This window comes from Arachis ipaensis, chromosome B4, assembly GCF_059453495.1.
Source record: "Arachis ipaensis isolate K30076 ecotype BB chromosome B4, ASM5945349v1, whole genome shotgun sequence".
Taxonomy (NCBI): domain Eukaryota; kingdom Viridiplantae; phylum Streptophyta; class Magnoliopsida; order Fabales; family Fabaceae; genus Arachis; species Arachis ipaensis.
Genome location: NC_142439.1, coordinates 136,095,446 through 136,121,681, shown reverse-complemented (window position 1 = coordinate 136,121,681; position 26,236 = coordinate 136,095,446). Strand labels below are relative to the sequence as shown.

The following is a 26,236-nucleotide window of genomic DNA, read 5'->3' as shown; positions in this document are numbered from 1 at the left end:
AACACTCTGTACCATAAAGCATAACCGATCTGATAGCAGTACGATAGAATTTACCATTAAGTTTTAAATACACTTTTTTGTCACATGTAAAATCAGACGCACTCTACCATTTTGACCAACCTTGGATCATATGATTTACATCTTGTTCAATCTCTCAATTATCCTGTATCATAGAGGTGGCAATGGGTAGGGTAGGATAGAGTTTGGATCCAACCCTAACCCTATCCCGCAGGTTGAGAATATTCCAACCCTAATCCTATCCGTTCTTAACCCGCGGATACCTGACCCTACCCGAGGTTACCAAAAAGATGCAACATTATTATATAATTTGATGATAATTTAAAATAGAATTTATTTTTAGGGTAAAGGACAAATAGGTCCCTAAACTTTTAATTCGTGGACATTTAAATCACTGAAGACTGGAAAATACAAAACGCTCCCTAACCTCTCAAAACGCCGTACAAATTGGTCTTTTCGTTCAATTTGTATCGCAACACGTTACAGATTCAGGTTACCTGGCACCTATGTGGCATAGCAATGGGTAGGTGTCTCCAGGATGGTGTGAACGGGGCTGACGGGGTCAACCGCAAAAAAGTTATGAGACATTGTGGTCCTTGGGTTCTAAGACGATGTCGTTTTTCTTGTGTGTCCTATGTCTTCAAATGGAACCCAGTCGCCATTGCCGTTGTCATTTCTGTGAGAGGTTGAGGGTGATGGTATTATGCAGTGTTAAATGGCCAGCGACGGAGCTTCATCTAGCGCACGATGCGTTCCACTACCATCAACCGTGAAATGCGTGGAAGCTGCAGAGGAGAAAGATGAGATTGCTCCGACGCGTAAATGTGGAGTGTAGCCATATTGTACAAATTGAGGACGACGACAAATCCCAATAGATTATTCTTTGGATGTCCATTCTTTAAGGTAAGTTGGTGATTTTATTTGAGTGAGTTTGATTATACGGGCGTTGTTTATGTATTTTTTGTTTTGGAATGATGAACATGCAGCTGAAAAATTTCAGTCACTGCAAGTTCTTCTTATAGCTGGATGACCATGTTTCAACAATAAGAGTCCTTGACAAGTTTATGACCAAGACCGAGGTTGATGATCTAAAAGTATATCTTGGGAAGAAGGTAGTGGAACAGAGACTAACTGATTTGGAGAAGAAGCTGTTGCATCTAGAGATGAAGAAAAATGTTAATTTGTATTTGGTTATTCTTGTAGTGGTTAGTGTAATTTTTGCTTCCGTTATTGTCAAACTTGGCTGAAAAGTGAAAAAGTATTTTCAAAAAAAGATGTAATGCGGTATGGGATGAGTTCCCAAGATTTGTATGCTTTTCGAACAAAAGTATTGTATTAAATTATGCGATATCTAGTAAAGGATGAAAAAATGTGTATGAAAAAAATATAATATGTGGGTTATTGTTGTATGTTTGGTAGTAATTTGTGCTGCTGTTGTTGTTATTAGGTGTTATTAAATGATGAGCATCGCTCTTGTGAGGGACAATTTTCATAATGTACTTATGTTTATCCTTTGATGAATGATAATATGCTGTTGCTGTAACATCTTGTGTTTAAATAGCTATATATAATATCATGTTGATGGTTCGGGTAGTGATTAAATAATTTGGATCATTAAACATTGAACCATAAGATAAGTTCGAAGGATTACAATCCTAACAAAATATGATAAGCAGTCTCATAACAGGTCACAACCTAAGCATCATAATTTTTCCAACAAGATACTAGAATGCATAACAAATGAAAATAAGTTCGTCCAAATTTTTACATCAGCTACGAATGACTTCCTAAAATATCAACATCATTTCTTGGAATTGTTGACTCCTGGGATGGGGATGAACCGAAACATTCTTTTAGTTCTAATGCTTGCTGCAGCCAGAGTCTCATCAGATGGTCCTTCAATTGCTTTTACACTTGGCTGTTCTGATCCTTGAACATGTTGTTGCCATCATCCTTCCTTCTAATTGGTTGTTTTGGTCTCAAGGTTCTATTGATTGGCCTTGCTAGAATTCAGGCTGGAGGTTTAAATGGAACCTGGCCTTGCCTTGCAGAAATGGTCACAGATGCAGCTTTTGGAGCAGCTTGATGTTGAAACATATCTGGAGTTGTGGTAGTTGCAGAATGGTTCTAGTTGGTTGGAATAGCTAAGTTATGCTCGTCATCCTGAAATGAAGAAAAATAGTAAAGTCATCAAACAAATTATAAAAATACAAATATGTCCTTTAACACTTTTAAAATGGACAACTAAATCTTTCAACATTTTATCGGGGGGACATAAAGATCTTTCGTAATGTCAAGTACCTCTGTCTCAGGTTCTGATTGTGACAGTGGTAGAATCACAAGAGAAATGTTATTTTGGGTCTTCTTCTTTGGTTTCTTGGTCTTAGGTTTCTAATTTGGGTTGGATGGCGCACCCTTGCAAGTCTTATAGTTGTGCCCTGTTTGACCACACTTGCTGCAGGTTACATAGAAACTCCTTTTCAATTTTTATCTTCAATAACAATTTCTGCTGGGTCTTTCTACCTATTATAGACCTTTGGATGACCGATTGGCCTCTTAATGACAGGTGCAACAAGCCTAGTCTGATCAGTCTGTGTCCAGAACTCTTCATTAGTAACAGGCTAGATAAAGTACTCGTAAGTCTTCTTCAGCAATTCCATGCATAACCATAGATGCACATAATCTTCCATGTTGTCATGTCTTTTTCTGATTGCTGCAACTGCATGAGTGCACGACATTCCTTTTCCAAGAAATCCAACAAATTGGTAACAAGCATGCAAGTAAGGATAACTATAAGACAAATGCAATTAGACAAATTTCAAGTAATAATAATACTAGCAGGAAGTCCAAGACAACAAAGAATAAGTAGAGAAATACAATTACACACTGACCGGTTAGTTGCCATCTGTTACATGTACATGTATGCTTGATCAGGTCCAGATCCAACTTAGATTCTTTGTATGTGACCTCAAATCGCTTGCGTTCGTTATCACTAATCCACTCTGCAGTCCATTTGTTACTTGGCCTGACAAGCCATTTCAACCTTTTCTCTTAAACCAGTGCAAGCTTCCCGTGATGGAAATCTGTTAGTATCTTGTGCTGAACCATACGTCTCATGAGGTAGCACCGTACTTCCTCGCACATTGTGAGTATAGGCTTGCACCTGTACTTGACAATCTTGGCATCGAAAGACTCGCACATATTGTTAGTCAGGTTTTCCACTTTCGGACCATGACTGAAGTAGTCCCTTACCCATATTGCATGATCAAATTTCATCAGGTATGACCAGGCATCCTGATTAACTTCCTTCAACCTCTCCATTGTTGCCTTGAACTCAAGCACAGCCGTTCATCTTGCACAGTCTCACACAATTTTTCTAACGTATAAATCCTTGAAACAGTTGATAAAATTCTTTCACATGTGTATGACACAATTCTGCACATGTGCATTCGACATTATTTCTTTCAATGCAGGCATCAGACCCTGACACGGATTGATTCAAGAAGGGTTTTGATCAAATTGTATGATAAGTATTTAAATTAAGTTGAGAAAGTCACTTACTAATCTTTTACTAGTTAGACAAAAAATTCCAACCATGTTGTTACACATCTTCAATGTCCTCTTGTAGTAGGGTCAGAAATCACTTCCATGACTCCTTTGATTCATACTTTGCCACAGCATATGCAATCACATAAAACTGGTTATTAGTGTCCTGTGCCATAGCAGACAGTAATTGGCCCCCATGATAGGTCTTGAGGAATGCTCCATCCAAGTGAATCAAAGGCCTACATCCACTTTTAAATCCCATCTTGCAGGTATCGAAACATATATACATTTTGTCAAATGTTGGGGGTACTTGTGGCTGGGGAATAACGTCTAGCAAGGCAGTAGACCTTAGATTGCTTCTATGTATCTCAATTAGATAGTCCTTCAGCTTCCCATATTGTTCTATCTCGTTGTCCATGATCCTGTATTTAGCTTTTCTCACAGCTCTGTAAACCATTTTAGGGTGTAGAACTAGATCAAACTCTACTCTAAAGAAATCAATAGCCTCATGTGTGTTAATGTGGGATGGGTGGTCATTCTTTTCTCCACTTTTTTGCTGATCTAGTGTTGGTCAGCTACATTACTTTCCAGATCTCTTGCATATGTATGTTCACTCCTATAGGTTTTCACTTGGAAATATTGTAGCTGTTTATTGTATGAGAGATGAGCAATCCAAGGACAATCCTCACCCTTGCAGCCAACTCTAACCCTTTTCTTATAATTTTTAATCCAAACCAACTCCCTCTCCTCAGCAATAAATGAATCCTTCACAACCTCCTTGAACCTCTCTATTGTAGCAAATCTTATGCCTAGTTCAAATCTGCCTTCTTCAAAGCCATACTGTTCATCAAACTCAGGCCAGTATGGTTTGCTCCCTTCATCCTCCGATGAGGCAGGGGTATACAACTCTTCAGACTCGTACTCAAACACAATGTCCTCATGATCTGTGTCTGCATCACTGACATACTCTGCAATGGATGGCCTCATGCTGGCTCTCTAGCAGGCCTAGATTTATTGGGTTGTCTTCCTGACCTACTTGTGCTGGGCTGTTTAGCAGGCCCAGTAGACCTTGAGGAACCTTCGCCAGCTGAGCCCACCCTTCTTGCTTTAAATCTCTGCCTTTTAAACTCATGTGTTGTTTGTTTTTTTTTTTTTTACTTCTCCTTGGATTTAACCCCTTTCCTCGACGATGGAGACACTTGTTTCTTCTTTCCTTTGGTAGCTCTAACCCTTCTGTCCTCATCATTTTCACCATTCTCACTCCCACTTTCATAACCAGCTGGTGGTGGTTTATACAGCTCATCTTCCTCACTGCCATCGCTATCATCGTCAGTAGACGAGTCATCCAACTCCTCCAAGTCATTTGGATTGACTTCTTCCTCAACCTCATCATTTTTCTCACACTCACCATCTGCGATTTCAGGTTGGTCAACAGGATGGTCAAAGAAAATGTAAAACTCATCCATGTCTTTGTTCCTTAACTTAGCCTGTTGCATTTAGTTGATCCCTGCATCCCCCCTCAGTACATGCAACCCTGACTCCATATCTTTGTTTTTTGGATCATACTAGTAAGCCTTCTTATACGATTGATATCCCAGTCCTTTGAACATCGTGACCAGATCTCCGAAATTGACAAAATCCAAGTCCATCGGAGGAAACCTCTCCACTTGACCATGCAGGTAGACTAACTCACTGGTAGCCGCCCTTGAAAAGTTTCCCCATGATGGAACACGGAAACACTGGATATATCAACCATCTGCAAAATTTTTCAGTCCACAACACAACACAAAACAAACCTTTATTATCAAAATCTCCAATATTTCACTAAACGTACAATTCCTGACAAATGACTAACCCCACAACTAATCACCTACGAAACTCACTTACAGACCCTATCAATCCCATCATACGACATTCATAACAAATAACAGGCATAAGCAAAACAAATTTAAACAACAATGTACTTACTACTCTCCACGGTAGACGCAGGTAGAGCCACAAAGCTTCAATGGAACTACTTCACGGAACAGTAACGACGACAATATGGAGACGAAGTGTTGTATTTTTTGGAGGAAAACCGTAAGTGCTAGGGCTTCCTATAATTGTCTTTGACTGATATGGGCAGCATTGGCAAAGCTCATAACAACCATTGCAAAACGTTTTCCGAAACGACGTCGTCTTAGGGCCCAAGGACCACAATGTCCCATAACCTTTTTGCAGTTGACCACATCAGCCCCGTTCACACCATCCTGGAGACATGTACCCATTGCTACACCACATAGGTGGCAGATAACCTGAATCCGTAACGTGTTGCGATACAAATTGAACAGAAGGACCAATTTGTACGGCGTTTTGAGAGGTTAGGGAGCATTTTGTATTTTCCAGTCTTCAGGGATTTGAATGTCCACGAATTAAAAGCTCAAGGACATATTTGTCTTTTATCCTGATTTTTATGTAAAAAAAACGTATTAAATTATTAATTAATAATTTTTTTTTGTGGCTAAGAATTTTTTGCATTTAGTGAGAAGTCTTTGGTTCAACATTCACTTGAAATATGTTTTTATATAAATATATAATATATACATATATAGGGTGTGGGTTGGTCGGGTAGGGTTGAGGCTCAACCCGCATCCTACCCGACCCACACAAAAATCCTATCTGTACCCTACCCTATCCGTTGCAGATAGGGTTGGATCGGGTTGAAAATCCACGGGTATGATACATATTGCCATTCCTACCTGTATGATGCAACCAAAATATTTTATACTGTTAATGCACAAAATTAAACTCATGTATATTTAATATCTCATAAAAATATTTATTATACTAGTATGAATAATTTTTATTATTCATTTATTGTAGATTTGTTATTCTATTCTAACATGTTTGATTATTCTATTAATTAATCATTTAATTAAAAAACAAGCAAATATAGTTAAATATATAATAATTAATTTAATAGTTAATTTTTAATGTAATATAACTATTTTTGTTAATAATTAGTAAGCAGTGGCAATGACCAAATGTTTTTTCTCTCTGCTTATTATAAACCAAACTTTATTTTGTCAACTTTCTTGCCACCAAACCAAATGTACCGTTCATTGCAAAGCAATGCCTTCAAGAAACTCCTACAATGCTAAACTTTTCGTTCGTTCGTTCATCATCATCATTACTACTTATGACACATGACAAAAAATAAAGGCTCAAATAATCTTTATTACTATAAAATAGTTTTTTTTTTCATTTTGATAATCTGTAAATTTTTTCTTGATTTTGTTCTAATAAAATTTAATTTTTGTATTTTGTTAAATTTATTGGATTAAAACACATTTTTTATGGATGCTTAAATGTAAAAAATATTTTGTTATCCCAATAATGAATGACAATCTCTTAATAGCATAATTCTTTTAATATTGGTTAATCACACCTAAAATTTGAACTCAAAATGACTTACTAAAAAAGACTGAGTATATGTTAGTCTAAAATTAATCCATGTGTTGGTAGTAAAAGCACAAGTGTTATTGATAGTTTGGAATTCATTATTATCGATACATAATATAAGCAAAAAACATAACGTAGTAATTCAAATACTAATAAAGACTATCATGAATTTTTTTTTTCAAAAATAAACATTTAAATCGCAAATTTAGTAGAATTATTTTATTATTATATATGTATGAATGAAATCAATGAATTACTTAACTAATGAACATACGATATATTCTGAAATCATAAATTAATCAATCATGCTAAATATATATATATAAAAATTAGTTATTAAATTAGTTATTAATATGATATATATAAAAATATAACATAAATATATAATGAATGATTTAATGATTAATTTTTAATGAGTACATAGTATTTTTTATTAAAAAGTGAAGAAAATCTGATGTCCTAAGCTGTTCAAGCTGTGATGTTGATGCTTTGATGAACCAGAAGGGATCAAGAGAGGGAGAGAAATAAGTTCTTCTCATTATTGGAGAGAATAAAAAATTTCCTTTTAAAAATATTTGTTGAGTTATTACACCTTATATACTATGTACTTTTTTATGTACTCTCACTGAAAAATAATTACAATGGTAAACCTATTATTGATAAAGAAATAATCTAGGTAACACCCTCCCGCAAGCTAGAATTGTGTAAATCTAACAATCCTAGCTTGGAAATATTAGCAAGAAAAGGACCCGGTGGCAGAGCTTTGGTAAGAAAATCAGCAAGTTAATCCTAACTGGCATAAGATGAATGAGACCAGACAAATGCTTTTCACGAACAATGTGGCAGTCTACTTCAATGTGTTTAGTTCTTTCATGAAAGATGGGATTATTGGCAATGTGAATGGCTGACTGGTTGTCACAGAATAGAGTGATAGACTTTTGAAGCGGCAAGCCAATGAAATCCATTAAGAAAGATAACCAACTAGCTTCACAAGTGGCAATAGCAAGAGACCTATATTCAGCTTCTGCAGAGGACTTGGCAACTGTGGTTTGCTTCTTACTCTTCCAGCTAATGAGCGAGTTCCCAAGCATGAAGCAATAACCGGAAACGGAGCGACGAGTATCGGCACAGGTAGCCCAGTCAGCGTCGGCAAATCCAGTGAGATGTAGATTAGAAGTAGAGGAGAAGAAGAGACCAGTTACAGGTCGGCCTTTTAAATATCGGAGTACACGAAAAGCAGCCTGTAGGTGAGAAGTGGTTGCACAGTCCAAAAATTGGCTCAAACGTCCCACAGCATAAGAGATATTGGGTCTAGTGTTTGTGAGGTAAAGGAGTCGGCCGATGAGCTGTCTGTAAACAGTGTTGTCTGTTAAAATGGTACCTGATTCCTTTGAGAGTTTCTGACTATAATCAAATGGAGTAGAGAGAGGCTTGCAATCTAGATAACCAAAATCTCTGAGAAGGTCCATGGTGTACTTCCGCTGATAAATGTGAATTCCAGAGTTAGAGCGTGCTACTTCCATTCCCAAGAAGTATTTGAGATCACCAAGATCCTTTATTTTGAATTTGTCATCCAAATCTTGCTTGATGGAATTGATTTCACCAATGTCATTCCCGGTTAAAATCAAGTCATCAACGTATACTAGAATGGCAGTGAAGCTTTCAGATTGTTTCTTGATGAAGAGTGAATGATCATCAAAAATCTGCTTATAACCAGCATCCACAAGAGTCTGAGTGAGCTTAATGTTCCATTGCCTGCTTGCTTGCTTAAGCCCATATAGAGATTTTTGCAATTTACAAACCAAACCTGGTTGTGACACAACCAAACCGGGTGGTATCTTCATATAAACTTCCTTGTCCAAATCTCCATGAAGGAAGGCAGTGTTGACGTCCAGCTGTTTCAAATGCCATTTCTTTCCCGCTGCTAATGCTAACATTACTCGTAGGGTAGTCATTTTGACAACTGGACTAAAAGTATCACCATAATCTACTCCTTGCACTTGAGTGAATCCTTTTGCAACTAGCCTCGCTTTGTGCCTCTCTATGGTGCCATCGGAATTGAATTTTATCCGAAAAACTCATTTGCAACCCACAGCCTTCTTGTCTTTTGGGAGTTCAGTGAGACACCAAGTTCTGTTCTGATCTAGAGCTGTCAATTCATCTTGTATTGCCTTTCTCCAACATTCATGTGCAGCCGCTTCCTCATAAGTGCTAGGTTCTTGAGTTGAGGTGATGGCTAGAGAAAGTGACTTATATTTTGAGGTTAGTTTATCATATGACAAGTGTTGTGAGATAGGATATAAAGAATTAGAGTTTGCAACATTGCTAGAGTGAGCTGTGTGGGTTGTCATACAATGATAGTCCTTCAAATAAGCAGGCGGTTTCTTGACTCTTTCAGACTTTCTAGTAATGCAGTCATGTGTGATGTCAGAGTGTTGTGATGCAGGTGCATTATTAGTGTGTGGTGTGGTAATGGGTGCAATGGTGTGTGAGGAAATTGGTGAGTGCATTGAGCTTGAGAAATGTTCATTTGAATCTATGAATGTGGTATGTGTGGGTGATTGCAAATGATGTGTGGATGGTGTATCATATTGAAAAAGATCAATGCATTGTGGAGTACGAATGGGTACCACAGAAATGTCAGTGCTAGTGGAATGTAAAAATGGAAAATGAGTTTCATAAAAAATTACATTTCTGGATATGAAAATTTCCTTTGATTTTAAATCAATAAGTCGAAAACCCTTTGTTCCTAATTTAAAACCAAGAAAAGCTGTTTTTCTGGCTCTTGGGTCTAATTTTGTTCTTGAATTTGTTAATGTGGAGGCATATGCAAGAGAACCAAATACTCTTAAATATGAAAGGTCAGGTAAGTTACCATACAAAAGCTTATAAGGACTAGCATTATCCAGGTTAGTGCTGGGCAGCCTATTAATTAGGTGAATGACGTGAGCAACTGCGTATTGCCAAAAACAATGTGGAATTCCTGATTGAAATAGCAGTGCTCTAGCAACACCTAAAATATGCTGGTGTTTTCTCTCTACAATCCCGTTTTGCTCTGGTGTTTCTACACAAGAAGTTTGGTGTAAAATTCCAGTTGATGCAAAAAAGGATTTTAGAGTGAACTCTGGCCCATTGTCGGTCCTTATACACTTAACTTGTTTTTCAAATTGTACTCTGACAAAATTCACAAAATTAATAACCAATTGTGATGCTTCAGATTTGGTTTTCATAAAAAAAATCCAAGTGAATTTGCTCTTGCCATCCACCACAGTCAAAAAATACCTATGTCCTTCATTGGAAGGGACAGAAATAGGACCCCAGATATCCATATGAACTAAGTCAAAACAATCTTTTATTTTAGTTGTACTAAAAGATAATTTCTTTTGTTTTGCAAAATGACATGAATCACAAGAAAATTTTGAAGCAATACAATCTATAAAAGGATAATACTTCTTTAGAAAAATCAATTTATGCATGGGTATGTGTCCTAATCTAAGATGCCAAATGTTGTTGTGCTCACTGTGTGAAGGTGTGGTGGGATGAGTAGTAGTCGTAGTTGCCGCCAATGAAGCTTGCTTTGTTGAAAAAAGGGGAAAGTGAGAGAATTCTGGTTCTCTACTCATTGTATATAACCCTTCTATACACTCAGCAATGCCAATCATTTTTGATGTGGATCTATCTTGTATCTCACAACACTTATGATTGATTAACAGTTGACAATGTAAGTTTAAGGTTAACTTTGACACATATATCAGTTTAAAATCAAAAGAAGGAATGTATAAAACATTTTTGAGAAAAAAATTTTTAGAGAATGTGATTGTGCCAATGATGGTGCTAACAGTTTTGGTCCCATTTGGCAATATCACATTGATTGGATCAATATTTTGAAAACTTGCAAAATCTTTTAAGTCAAAAGTCACATGATCTGTTGCACCGGAATCAATGACCCATAGTGCAGATTTTGGAGTGACAATGCTCATAATTCTCGCATTAAAATATAATACAATGGTTTTACCTGGAGTGAAAGTTTGAATGGAATTAGTCAAAATTTGATTTGCATTATGAGGTTGTTGCTGCACACTTTTGTCTTTGATCAACTCTAACAAGGCAAATCTTTGCTCTGGAGTGAATCCAGATCTTGATATTCTAGTGTTCGACAATTGAGCTGGAATTGTTTATCACTGAGTATATCATCATGCCCCTCAGTGATCACGTGATTGATGGTACTGTTATGTTGCTGCCATTGATAGAAATGGGAGGAGTATCCATGCTTTTTATAGCATACATCTTCTGTGTGGCCTTGCTTGTTGCAATGAGAGCAAGCCAATATAACTCCACGACCTCTGCAATGGGAGAATCTGTTTGCCATGTTTGCCATTTTGAGAAATCAATGAATCACAGAGTAATAGGGATTCAGATCTTCTTCCTTCCAACTCGTTGATCGTAACAGCTATGTTCACCAAGAAAGAATCTTGCGAAATAGCCTCTCATCAAACTCTATTGGGTGAGTTTGAAGGAAGAGGTAAGAATGGGGGAAAGAAAATGTCGAAAGAAAAATTAAGGATAGAAAGAAAATGGCAAAATTGGATTGATCTCAATTCACAACTTTTTTTTTTTAATAATTTGATTCGCAGCTTGATTGCTCTCCACGCTCACCGCACCATGAAGAAAATCTCATGCCCTAAGCTGTTCAAGCTGTGATGTTGATGCTTTGATGAACCAGAAGAGATCAAGAGAGGGAGAGAAATAAGTTTTTCTCATTATTGGAGAGAATGAAAAATCCCCTTTTGAAAATATTTGTTGAGTTATTACACCTTATATACTATGTACTTTTTTATGTACTCTCACTGAAAAATAATTACAATGGTAAACCTATTATTGATAAAGAAATAATCTAGGTAACAAAAAGAATTGATGGAATTTATTTAATTAAAAACCCTAAATTAAAAAGCCAGAATTATTGTCAAGCATTTATAAAACCTAGGGGTGACAATGGATATAGTAGGGTAGGGTTTAGATTCAATTCTAACTTTACCTGCGAGTTGAGATTTTTATATAAATTCAACCTTATTCTATTCGCGGGTTAAGAATATTCTAATTCTAACCTACCCGCTTTTAATCCGTGGTACCCGATCCTACTCGCGGTTACAAAAAAGATACAATATTATTATATAACTTGATGATAATTTAAAATATAACTGAATTTTATATAAAAAAATATTAAATTATCAATTAACAATTTCCTTTTAGTGACTAAAGATCTTTTACATTAGTGAGAGGTCTTTGGTTCAACATCCACTTAAAACATATTTTTATATAAGTATATAATATATGCATATATAGAGTGCAGGCTCCAGGATCATACCCACACCCTATTCTATCCACTGCGAATCGGATTAACAACTCTTCAACCGAATGGGATTAGATTGGATACCCCTAAGTAGAATATATATTGCCACCCCTAATAAAAACTATTGCATAAATTAGATATTATACATGCTTATAAAACTATATATTGTGTAATTATGCATCATATGTGAATTAGTCATCAAGGGAGATGACACTTTTTCTGAATACAAAATTTAGAAGATAGCATGACGTGTGGGGTGTGGTACCAGCGGCGGTTCTTGACATACATATTGGTAAAAAAGGTTGCATGGCTTTCTAATGAGTTCTTCTTGTGATGTGTGAATTGTCCCATTTATGGGAAAAAGGGTTTGGTATTCGATACCTAATTCAGTTCAGTGCCAGATGGTAACGGTTATCTTTTAAGTCATTCCAAGCTGAGAAACATAGTGTATATATTAGGCTTGGCTTAAATTAATGCTGCAAATTAAGGTTACAATTATATATATTCTTCTCATTTCACACGCCTTTGCTTAGGAAAACTGATAAGGAGACAAGCTTAGGAACTTGGGCAAGGATAATTTGGAAATAAAAAAAAAACATACTATACCAAGTTTGGTAAAGGGATCCTTTATGTTTTTGTGGACAAAGGTAGCTTGGTGACAATGATAAATGTTCCCCGGAAACAAAAAGTAACAGCTTTACTAGGGAAAAGAGCATGTGTTTCAACTAACTATATGTTTTAGAATACTAAATCCGTGTTTGAAAAAGAGATCAAAACTAAATTAAATTTTTAATATTATATTTGATATAAAATATGTATAATTGAGTTATATATTAGTATGTTATCGTATTAAAGAAGAAAAAATAGAATTAAATTTAAAATTTAAAAAATTAGATAAAAATAATTTTAAAAATAAATATTATTAAAGTTTTAGTCTTTATTTTTAAAAATTTCAATCTTTTATATTTTTATTTTTTAAAAATATTAAAAAATTAAAATTTTATATTAAAAAATAAAATTTGATTTTAATATAAAATTTGATTTTAATATAAAATTATTAAACACAACACTAAATTTTAGATTCAATTAGAACTCCGACGCTACCTAACAAATGTGTACGAAAGCTAAGAATTATGCTTGTTGAATATGAAGCTTTGTGTATCTCCATGAAGGTTGAATGTATCATGTGAACATATTGTTACATCATACCTAGTTCCAAAACCATTATTTAGGACAAACGATATTCTCTAGTATATTTAATTTTGAGAAACTATAATTTCGGTGCTCTAAATGAAAATCCAAATAGAAAAAGTATTTCATTTATATTTTTGCCTTAACATTTATGAAATTTTTTTTTTGGCATGTACATTTATGATTTTTTTTTAAAAATTTATTGAAAAAGTGATGGGCGTGGGCAGTCCATGCAACCGAAAGCGGGTCCCAGTTTCTGGCATTTTTTCAACGGCTTTTCTCATTAGAGAACGGAAGGAAGTTATCAATCAGTTACAGCCGTTCGATAAACTTTAGGAAGAGAAACTAAAACCGTCCGATTTGGTGCCGATCGCGAGGAATATTCTTTTGAAGATAAGTTTGCCGCGGCCATGATTCGGCTGGGCTGACAGCTCTCCCATTCCCGCCGGGTTGCGACACTTAACATTTTTTTAATAAAATAATAATAAATACGACTAAAATATTATAATATATGCTCTTCAAGATGATTACTAGAAGAAAATGCCAATTTTAAGGGAAAAAACAAGCTTAAAACGTGTTTCATTAAAACAATTAGCGTCTGCTTATTGGGACTTTTCATTTTATATTTTTAAACTATTAATATAATTTATTAAAAAAATCATATATATAATACAATAAATAAAAAAAAATATACTTTAGCCATAGTGCATAAAAATATAATTTAAAGAGACTAACTTCAAGTCTTCAATTACTATTAATCAACGATTAATCTTATCTAATCATATCTTTACATTTAATGAATAAATTATAAGAACTAATTGTTAGCGTTGAATATTTGGTAGTTTTTGCTTTAAAAAAAGAAAAAGAAAAAACAATGGACGGCAAAAAAGAAAAAAGCAAACAATGGACGGCATCCAAAACTAAATAAATAAAATATAATAAAGGTAAACAACGGCTAAGTGGCTAACCCACTAAATAATAATAAAATCAAACAACGGGAACAGCAATTTGTTCATCACGTACCAACAAAATAAAGACACGTTTCAATCCTTCACGAATTCAAAGACTTAGCGAGGGTAATGTTATCACAGCATCTCCCTCACCAGCTACCTCACAAAGTTAAGCCTCAAGTCTCAACTTTTCCCAATTCAGAGACTCTATATGCAAAACACCAAAACGAAACCCTAAGTCAACTTTTTATCGATCTCGATCGATTCGATTCTTCTTCAAGGTCCCTTCTTTCACTCCTTCATTCTCTCCATTTTTTCTTTTTCGGATAATTTCTGCGGTTTTTCTTGACGGAAATTCAACAGAATTATGTTTCATTTTTTGCAATTTTATTTTGGTTGTCTTTTGTGGAAAATCTGAAGATTGGTGAAGTCTTTAGTTTCGATCTATTCTGTAGATTAAGGATCTAACGTATTTTATGAGGTTTACATCTTTTTTATTTTTTGAAGTTCGCGGGAAAATGGAAATAATTTTTCCTTGAATCATTTTTGTATGATGATTTGGTGTTTGATTTTTCTGTTGATAGGGTCCAGATGAGGGGATGGAATGATAGATGGTAGATTTTTGCTAGTTTTTTTCATTTTTAGGGTTTTTCAGTTGTAAGCAGTGATGTAGGAAAATGGAAGGATTTGGAGGAGAAAGACTTCGATTGGTTTTGGGTTATTCTGTCCTCCACCCCCCCCCCCCTTCTCTCTCTCTCTCTCTCTCTCTCTCTCTAAACCACAAATTCTTTTTAATTATTGTATTTTAATTTTCATTTATAGGGAAGGATTTTAGCTAATTGGCTGCTAGTTTCTTATTCCCATATGGATATAAAGATGATGAGAATATTTTTCTGATATTGGAATTTCTGGTTTTCCAGTTATGGGTACTTTTGGTGTTAGATTCTACTTACTATATGCAGCCTGCAGGTTATTTAAGATAAATTGGTCAAAGTTTTCTAATAGCATGATACAGCTTGATTTCAGAAAATGAACTAAATGTTTATTGTCACAACAAAATAATTAGATTGGGGAAGGAGAGGATAAATGGTATTGGGATTTGGGAGTTAGTTATTTGAGAATTGAGATTAACTATGTCAGGATTATAAGAATGAAGGAATTGGGAGTTAGTTATCTGCATTCTGCCTTCATCCAAATTTTTTATTTTATATTTTATCTTGGAGAAACATGCTATTGTAAAAGGTGTAGTTATTATGAGATATTAGTCCACGAATGACTACTAATTGTGTTATTTGTGATGTTTTGCTAACTAAAATTTTCATTTGATATGTGTTGCTTGTCTGCTCGATATCTTGAAATTGTATTGTCGTTCTTCTTCAATGTTGTATCTTACTTCGTAATTTGTAATCTTCCTCCACAGTAAAACATCTAAATGAGCCGTCCCCAGGAACCACACAGACCATTCTTTCCTTTTGGAAATCCTTTCCGGATGATATCACCTAAAGGATCTGTCTTGTCTCCTCAACTTCTGGCAGTATTACATGCCTTTGAGGTAACCCTGGGAGAAAGGCTGAAAAAGCTTATGCCCAAAAGCAATGATGAGATCCTCAGTTTATCTTGGATGGCTTTGGCTATGCAAATGCTTAGTGAGACTCATAATGATATTAAAACCCTCATAGCAGATCTTGATCTTCCTGTTCATGATTGGGATGAAAAATGGATAGACGTGTACTTGGACATCAGTGTAAAATTGCTAGATATATGCATTGCATTTAGTTCTGAGTTATCACGTCTGAACCAGGGTAATCTTTTACTTCAATGTGCATTGCATAATTTGAATTCTTCCTCTTCAAAGCAGTTTGCCCGAGCTCAATCTTCACTTGATGGTTGGAAGAAGCATATTCATTCTAGGAACCCTAGGATTGAAAAATGTGATGGAATCTTGGATAATCTTGTCGGGTCACTTGATCTGCCAAAGGTCAAAAAGTCTCCCAAGGGGAAGGTTTTGATGCAAGCTATGTATGGAGTAAAGGTGCAGACAGTATTTGTATGTAGTGTGTTTGCAGCAGCTTTTTCAGGCTCTACCAAGAAGTTGATAGATTTGGATGTGGCTGAAATATATACATGGGCTCCAGAATTTATAAGTTTGCAAAATCTTGTAAATGAGGAAGTTAGAGTTAGATTTTCTAGTGGGCAATTTACTGTGTTGAAGGAGTTGGAAGCAGTTGATTCTGCTGTTAAGGAATTATACCCTATTATCCCTGATGTGGTCGACCCCATTGAGACAGAATTGGATCTGAAGACTGTTGAGCAATTAGGCAGAGCGACGGAGAAGCTTTCAGAAGGATTAGATCTTCTTGCAAAAGGAGTGGATGGCTTTTTCCAAGTGGTCTTGAGTGGTCGTGATGCCTTACTATCTAATCTTAGATCAGGTGGAACTCTCTATGATCGTGGCTCCGGGGGTAATATAGGTGTGCAAGCAGTCAATTGAATGTCTTGCAGCCTGACCCTGGTACATACTAAAGCATATAGGTACTTGTTTTTCCATTTTATGATTGATGTTTTTCAATCTTGTTTGGCTTATTATGGTGTCCAAGTTAGCATGAGTAATAGGTTATATGGTTGTTCTATGGTGCTAAAATGTATATGTCTATTGCTATGTGTAATTGCATACAATAATATATATATATATATATAAGAAAGTTGTATTGTGCCCAAAGATGTTTATTCCTGTGTGATCTGGCAAATCATTGTAGTCATCAGCTCATGAAATCTCTGGCTATCCATTTCCCTTCTGGCAGCAAGTGTCCTCTTATGAGTTGTGACGTGTTTTGTGCTTATGTTACTCAATATAGCATGCTATTATTCATTTATGTTGTTATTTTTTGTTGGTGAGCTTGCATTTACATCTGGGATTTTTTGCCTGAAAGTTGATTAACATTTTTATTAGGGTATTGTAGTTCTTTTGTTGTTTCATAGACTGTGGACTTTTGGTATGTGTGTGTATATCACCCTGAAGCAGTTTTGATTGAATATCATAGAATGGAGCACGTGTATATCACTTACCTTTTCATATGATATGTGATCTGACACTGAATCTTAATTAACAGTTGCATCTTGGCTGTATCCAAGTGCCACAGCTTTTTATCTCCTCACATCTCAGCTCACAGAATTACTCAACGGTATGTTTTGGTTAATGGGAGATTAGAAGAAGCACTTGCAGCCTGGCTGCTCTTGTTGAGATCTGTGAAAACTGAGTTGCTGTTGAGATCTGAAAGCTGAGAAATGAGTTTTTGGTAGGAGAGCATCTATATCTCTCTCTGATCTGAGCCAATTATTCACTCGGGCTCAGTTTGCAGTCCAGAGAGAAGCTCTATGCCCCTCGTTTTATGTCTTGCGTCGCAAGCCCTCTGTTTTATGTGGTTCATTAACCCCCCCTTAATATGAGGTGGTAAAGAAAATTTTGAAGGGAATAGTTGGGGAAGACCACATTCCTGAGCTGAGATGAGATGGTTACACAGGGTACCTTGAAGGGATCAGAGATGGAACCACACCACCTGAGAGTCCTCTTCCATATCTAACTTGGCTGGCATAGCTCAAAGAAGAGCTGTGTCCTGAAGGGGGCGTGGTTTGGGGAACACATTTACTATAAATTTTACCATGAAATATATCAAGAAACTCACTGAATATTGATTAAAACCGATACACTTCGCACGTGTGGTTTGAACAAATGTTTCCTCAATTTAGGTTACTTTGTGCTCACATTTTTAAGCGGGCAGACGCAACACCACCCTGCATAGAACTTCCTTAAACTCTAAAGAGTACTTCATGTTCAAAAAAAGAACTCTAAAGAGTACTTTGAAAGGAAGAAATGTTTTCATGAAGGTAGAAAGGAAAAAAAGTGGGTTTTCTTTGTTTTAAATATAAAACAAATAAATGGATCCAATAATATTAGTTTGCAAATAAATTCGGTTTTCGTTTTTGGGTGGTTCTTAACACACTTATATCAGGGGTCCTCTCTGTTGGCGGGATAAGTCCGCCAATTTTCTTTCTGTTTTTGTTTAAATTAATTTTTTATTAATAAATTATTAAATATTAAATTATATATAATTTTATAATTATTTTAATAAATTTATAATTTTTAAAGATATAAAAAAATTTATAATTTTTAAATTTACAAATATTAAAGTCTTTATAATTTTAAATATGTAATAAACATATTCATGAATCAAATTTTTGAAACAAAATAATAAAATTAATATTGTAAAAAATAAATCAAACATTATCCAAAACATATGATTAAACATCATTAAATCTCTAATCAATCAAAAATCAAACATAGAATATAATTTAAATTATAACTTAAAAAATTTTCAATTATCATTTTTAATTACAAAAAAAAGACGGATCCGTCAAAAAAGTTTGCCCTGCCTTCGAAACCCACCAAAGACCGTGGATTAGGTGAGCTTTTTAATTACCGGTTTCAAATTTTTAATTCGACCCGCTTTTTTGGCGAGTTACGCGGGATAACCCGACGAATTTTGACCCGTTTGCCATCGCTACTTATATGTCTTTCTTTCTTTTTTTTTTTTTTTTTTACCAAAGATATGAGACTCAAACCCGTAACCTCTTAATTGAGTATGGGGAGACTATGTCATTTGAGCTATTACTCATTGACCTACTTATATGTCTTTCAACGGTTAAAGTGATTCCAAATATATTATTCTAACGACTAAATATTTGCTATAAATTCTTTAAGGATTAAAATTATGTTATATGTACCTTTTTTGAGAATTAAATTGATGTTATGTGTATTTTTGAACGACTGAATTGTTCTTTTAGTCTAACTCAAATTTTACATTTTTTAAACCGTAATTGGTGCAAGGGTAAATTGGAAACAAAACAAGGGAAAATACTCTTGTTCATTGATAGCCTGTTATAGAGATATATAAAAAGAGAGAAAAGGGAGGAAGAGAAGAGATTCCTAACCTTATTAAATGGATTGATGTAAATAGATTGTATTAGTACCTAATTAGTACCTAACATATAGATCATGAAGAAACACGAATGGTATGGAACCAATTTTGAATTTTTGATCAATAACCCAATACCATATGTTTAGTCAAATTGTTTGTTAATAGGTTTTTATGTGTTATCGATTTGATCTGAAGTTTTAATTTCAAATTTTCAATGAAGCAGCTACCAAATATGAAGAAACCATGGACAATTAATAAGTGTTAGGTGCACTGTTGTGACTTCTGCATTGCACACTTAAAGTGTTCTGGTTAAAAATTCATTACAAAAAAAAATTCACAAAGCATAGGGATAAGATAACATTTTGCTGGCGTAATTTTTTAAAATATCAACCGCTGGATTAAAAGTTTATATGCTATAGATTATCGGTAAAAACTTCATATCAATACCGAATTATCTAAACTTTTATATACTTGAAATCAATATAATGTATTTATTCAAAATATATACAAAACAAAATTATCTTCAGTTACATGTTTATTAATGTCCGGTGAAATTTTGTATAGATAATATTTACTATATTGAAAACAGTAATTGGGGATTGTGGCTTTTAGAATGGGTTAGAGTGGGTTTAGAACTTTCAATGGAGGAGGGAACTCTACCAGTGGAAAGCTGACACATTGGATCAGATGCTTCAGGTCTTGCAGTATGTTAGATTAATAGCAGATGTGTAAGATAGAGTGGTGTGAAAATTTGACAAGGAAGATGTTTATTCTACTAACTCCTTTGCTCAGATTTTGCAGGAACAAACTATGGCTGATGATATCCTAAGCTACAAATTCACAAAGAAAATTTGGAAAGATCTGGTCCCGCCAAAAGTAGAATTGTTCTCCTGGTTTGTATTAGTAGGCCGGGTAAATACAAAGGAGAGGCTAAGTCGGTTAGGGATCATCAAAATGAATGATAACATATGCGTCTTGTGTAAGAAGGATGTTGAAATTGTGCTACACTTATTTGCTACTTGTGAGTACTCTTGGCAGGTGTGGTGCGCATGGATCAAGGAGTTTGGACGAAAGTGGACTATACCAAACACCTTAAAAGACCACTTTGAGAGCTGGCGGACTATGCTGTGTACAACAGAGCTGCGTAAGTGTTGGCAAATTGGGTTCTTTTCAATTTTATGGAATATATGGTTATGTAGAAACGATGTTATATTCGAGAACAAGACAACAGACGTGCCTGAATGTGTAGCTAGATCATTCTGTTCTGCTAAGGACTGGTGTGATTCTTAAGTCATATTATTGATGGTTATACCGAATGTGAGGGAGAGAGAAAGAAAAGGAAGGCTAAGGGTTATTATAGGAAAGTTTTATTTCTATCCGTTGAAATTATAGCATATAACCACTATATAAACGTTTGTAGAATTTCAATTCAATCATCATCAACAATAACAACTACATTCACATCTTCTTTTCATATTATTATTATTATTTTATTTTATTTCTTTTTCTCTTTAGTAATTATATAGCGAGTGCATTATTGTGAGTAGTGTTCAATTTCATATTACTTTGTAGCTATTAGAAGTCAAAATTCCGCAGCAGACTCAACAATTGGTATCAAGAGCCAACGTTATATTATTCATTATTTGAGTGGTAAAATTCAATTTTGAATATAATGGCTTCTACTAGTAGTAATGTCAAAGTAGGCAAATATGAAATCGAAAAGTTCAATGGGAAAAATGATTTTTCCTATTGGAGGATGCAGATGAAAAATCTGCTTATATCACAAAAATTACACAAGGCACTGGCAGGAAAAGAGAAAAAGCCGGAGGAAATGAAAGATGAGGATTTAGAAGAATTAGATCTTGAGGCGCGGACAGCAATAATCTTATGCCTTGAGAGGGATGTTGCTTTTTTGGTAAATGAAGAAGCAATTGGAGCAGGCGTTTGGTTAAAGTTAGAGAGTAACTTCATGACGAAAACTCTAACTAACAGGATCTACTTAAAATCCAAATTGTATACATGCAAGATGGAGGAAGGCACCTCAATCCGAGAATATATCAATAGGTTTGACAGGATCATATCAAACTTAAAGGATATAGATGTGAAGGTTGATGATGAAGACCAAGCACTCATATTGTTACTTTCATTACCGAAGTCCTATGAAAATCTGGTGCAGACATTGATGCTGGTGGGTGACACTCTGACCATGGATGAGACGAGGGCATCACTTTTAGCGGATGATCTACGTAAGGTTGCTACAAGTGTAATGTCATCTTCAAATGGAAGAGAGTATAATGATCAAGCACAAGGATTGTTCGCGGCTAGAGGAAGGACTAATGAAAGAGAAAAAGGTAATAAGCATGGAAAGTCTAGGCCAAAATCTAGACCTCACGCAGAGAGAACATGCTTTAAATGTGGTGATGCTGGACATTTCAAAGCAAATTGTCCAAATAAGAAGATAACTTTCAAGAAACAGAACAACGACAACCCAAAAGAAAAGCAAGAAGCAAGCTACGTCTCAAATGATGAGGAAGATTGTTACTCTGTGACAGAACAATCTTATGAAATCTTCGATAAGTGGATTCTTGATTCAGGAGCCTCTCACCATATGTGTCCAAATAGGAAGTGGTTTACTACATATGAAAGCATAAATGGTGGCACAGTTTTAATGGGCAATGATCATGCTTGTAAAACTGTGGGGTTTGGTACTGTAAGAATCAAGATGCATGATGGTGTCGTAAGAACCTTAAAGGATGTGAGACATATTCCAGACTTGCGGAAAAATCTGATCTCCATATGTTTGTTGGAGAAAAATGGTTGCAAAATAGTTGCGAAAAATAGGGTACTGAAAGTTGTTCGTGGTTCTTTGGTAGTGATGAAAGGAGTTCGTCACGGTAATCTTTATTCTCTTTTGGGGACAACGGTTATAGGTGAGTTAGCAGTTGGAATCGGTAGAATTAGAGAACAAACAGATTGCACGAGAATATGGCACATGCGGTTTGGATATATGTCAGAGAAATGTCTATCATTGCTTTGTGGACAAGGTTTGTTGAAGAATATGAAGAAACCACAAATGGAATTTTGTGAGCATTGTGTGTATGGAAAGGCACATAGGGTGAAGTTTTCTACAAGCAAGCATAAAAGCAGAGGGTTGTTAGACTACGTGCATATTGATGTTTGGGGTCCGGCTAAAGTTACTTCCAAGGGTGGTTCCAGGTATTTTGTTACTTTTGTTGATGATTATTCCAGGTATGTTTGGATTTACTTCCTCAAACATAAGAATGAGGTATTCGATACTTTTAAGCGATGGAGAGCAATGGTTGAAAACTGAACAGGTAGGAAGCTGAAAACTCTACGATCTGATAATGGCACAGAATACACGGATGGGGCTTTCAAGGAGTTCTGTGACCGAGAAGGCATTACAAGACACTGGATAGTTAGAGAAACACCACAACAGAATGGAGTCGCCGAACGACTAAATCGTACGCTACTTTAGAAGGCAAGGTGTATGCGCTCTAATTTCGGGTTAGGCAGAGAATGGTGGGCAGAATCGGTTGCTACAGCTTGCTACATAGTGAATCGATCCCCACATTCTTCTCTAGATGGAGACACACCTTATAAGGTATGGTCAGGGGAACATGCAGATTACGAGAAACTCAGAGTCTTTGGATACACAGCCTATTATCATGTCAAAGATAATAAGCTTGATGATAGAGCTAAGAAGGCAATCTTTTTGGGGTATCTAAGAGGGGTTCAAGGCTATCGCTTAGCAGGGATGTTACCTTTGATGAACGATCTATGGTAGCTTTGTCTAAAGATGTGGTGCCAGATGATGGTGATGTTGGAAAAACTTCAAATACTCAAGTGGTGGAGATAGAGTCTAAATACCAACAAATAGACTCTAATAATGTTCATGTGGAGCATCCTAATGCTACTCGAGATGACGCAGAGGATGAAATTGATCATGAGAAAATTCAGCGAGAAAATGCACATGCATTACAACATCAGCAGCAGGATTCTTTGGCATCTACTAGGCCAAAGAGGAATTATAAATTTGTTCAGAAGTTCGGGTCAGACAAGCCTTTGAGACATTATGGGCAGCTAAACTTGGTAGATTATGTACTCTCAGTGGAGGATGATGAGCCGGTCACCTTCAAACATGCTATCAAAGACAAAGATAGAGAGAGTTGATTGGTCGCTATGGAGGAAGAGATGCAATCTCTTCATAAGAACAAGACATGGGATGTGGTCCCATTGCCCGTAGGAAAGACTGCAATTGGTTGTAAGTGGGTGTATAAAAGAAAAGAAGATCCTACTAAGTCAGATGGTACAAGATTCAAAGCTAGGTTAGTAGCAAAGGGATTTGCACAGAAAGAAGGTGTTGATTACAATGAGATATTTTCTCCAGTGGTGAAACACACTTCCATACGGGTGCTTTTAAGTCTTGTCGCTCATGGTGATCTTGAGTTGGAACAATTAGATGTGAAGGCTGCATTCTTGCACGGTGACTTAGAGGAAGAAATCTACATGTATCAACGTGAGGGTTTCAAGGTTGAGGGTAAAAAAAGTCAGGTATGTCGCTTGAGAAAATCGCTATATGGATTGAAACAATCTCCTCGGCAATGGTATAAGCGATTTGACTCCTTTATGTTAAAACAAGGTTTTTCCAGAAGTAATTATGATTGTTGTGTATACATTCGTAAGCTTCTTGGAGGTGATTATATCTATCTTCTATTGTATGTGGATGACATGCTTATTGCCTCTAAGAGCAAGGTAGAGATAGATATGTTAAAGGTTCAACTTGGTAAAGAATTTGAAACAAAAGACTTGGGTGCTGCACGAAAAATATTAGGCATGGAAATTAAAAGGGAGAGATCAAGCCAAAAATTGTTCTTGAGCCAAAGAGGATACATTGAGCGCATCATTGAAAGATTTGAAATGAAAAATGCTAAATCGGTGGTAACGCCGTTGGCTCCACATTTTAGGGTCTCTGGTAAACAATCTCCCACAACAGCAGAGGATAAGGCTTACATGAAAAATGTACCTTATGCTAGTGCAGTCGGTAGCCTAATGTATGCTATGGTATGTACACGCCCAGATATTTCACAGGCAATAAGTGTTGTTAGCGTGTTCATGGCAAACCCGGGTAAGGCACACTGGGAAGCAGTCAAGTGGATATTAAGATACTTGAAGGGCACCATTGACACAGGTTTATGCTTTAGTGGAAAATCATGTCAAATCAGCGGCTTTGTTGATTCTGATTATGCTGGTGATAGAAGACGTTCTACAACTGGTTATGTATATAAAATACAAGGTGCTCCAGTTAGTTGGCGATCGATGTTACAAGCTACAGTGGCACTATCTACTACAGAAGTTGAGTACATGGCAGTAGCAGAAGGGGTGAAAGAAGCATTGTGGCTAAGAGGTCTTCTAGATGATTTGGGGTTAAAGCAAGATTGCGTGGATCTGAATTGTGATAGTCAAAGTGCAATTCATTTGGCTAAAAATCAGGTTCATCATGCTCGTACCAAGCATATTGATGTTAGATATCACTTCGTGCGTGATGTTATGGAGAAAGGTGACATTTCTCTTGTAAAAGTACACACGGATGAAAATCCCGCTGACATGTTGACTAAAGTGGTGTCAAGAAGCAAGTTCCAACACTGTTTGAAATTGCTCAATATTGTTCCATGTTAGGCAGTCATTGTCAAATGATGCAACCGAATACGAATACCATTCTTTGATCGTCCAAAATTTGCGTAGATTTCAAATTGTGAACGAGGTGGAGAATTGTGAGGGAGAGAGAAAGAAAAGGAAGGCTAAGAAAAGGAAGGCTAAGAGTTATTATAAGAAAGTTTTATTTCTATCCGTTGAAATTATAGCATATAACCACTATATAAACGTTTGTAGAATTTCAATTCAATCATCATCAACAATAACAACTACATTCACATCTTCTTTTCATATTATTATTATTATTTTATTTTATTTCCTTTTCTCTTTAGTAATTATATAGCGAGTGCATTATTGTGAATAGTGTTCAATTTCATATTACTTTGTAGCTATTAGAAGTTAAAATTTCGCTACAGACTCAACACCGAAGATGAGATAGGAGTTGTTTGATATTATTGTTGTTGAGCTTTTTTTTCAAAAAAAAAAAAATGATTCAATGGTTGAATCTATAAAATATTCATTTATGAAATGGTGTCGTTATATATAAACAAAGTCGGTGTCCTATATTATTAGTTTAAAAGATAGCATCGAAGAAATAATATTGAATTTTACTAAATGGTTAATTAACTATGGCTCTAAAAGCAAATGAGTTCAATTCATCATAATCCCAAGATTTACGATTGTCACAAGCTTTCATACGGTAATAATTTACCATTTTACCACAATATTCACAAATGAACATTAGAGAATAAGCAAGAAGATGGATGGTTGAAGAGCCATAAGTCATAACCCTCAGTTGGTCTTGGACGTTATAGACTTATAGTTCTACTCGTTTTCATCTCCAAGTTCAACGGTCAACATTATGACCAGAGTGAAATAGAAAAGAAAAGAAAAACAAATACTGACAAAGAACTAGGAAGGAAACAAAGCATGCCACTAAAATAAACTTTTATTCACTCCATTATTTCGTTGAAATTGGGATGAAGAATTTTGGCTTGACATTGACTTTGAAGGATTAGGTAGGTAATATCTACGAAGCTTACAAAGTAGCTTGAGTTTGATGAAATCATTTACTTGACTAGCATGATTGG

The 26,236-nt window shown here is 35.5% G+C and overlaps 1 protein-coding gene and 1 pseudogene across 1 annotated transcript; one reads left to right on the top strand and one right to left on the bottom strand.

The window, feature by feature from the left end:
* Positions 1-4,125: 4,125 nt before the first annotated feature.
* LOC148569366 (uncharacterized) lies at positions 4,126-5,320 on the bottom strand (annotated as a pseudogene).
* Positions 5,321-14,558: 9,238 nt separating this feature from the next.
* On the top strand, positions 14,559-17,215 carry LOC107635050 (protein BPS1, chloroplastic). The gene is made up of 2 exons (XM_016338410.3): positions 14,559-14,777; positions 15,917-17,215. Exon 2 carries the CDS (start codon positions 15,929-15,931, stop codon positions 16,985-16,987), a length of 1,059 nt encoding a protein of 352 aa, XP_016193896.1. The 5' UTR covers positions 14,559-14,777; positions 15,917-15,928; the 3' UTR covers positions 16,988-17,215.
* The last annotated feature ends 9,021 nt before the right edge of the window (positions 17,216-26,236 follow it).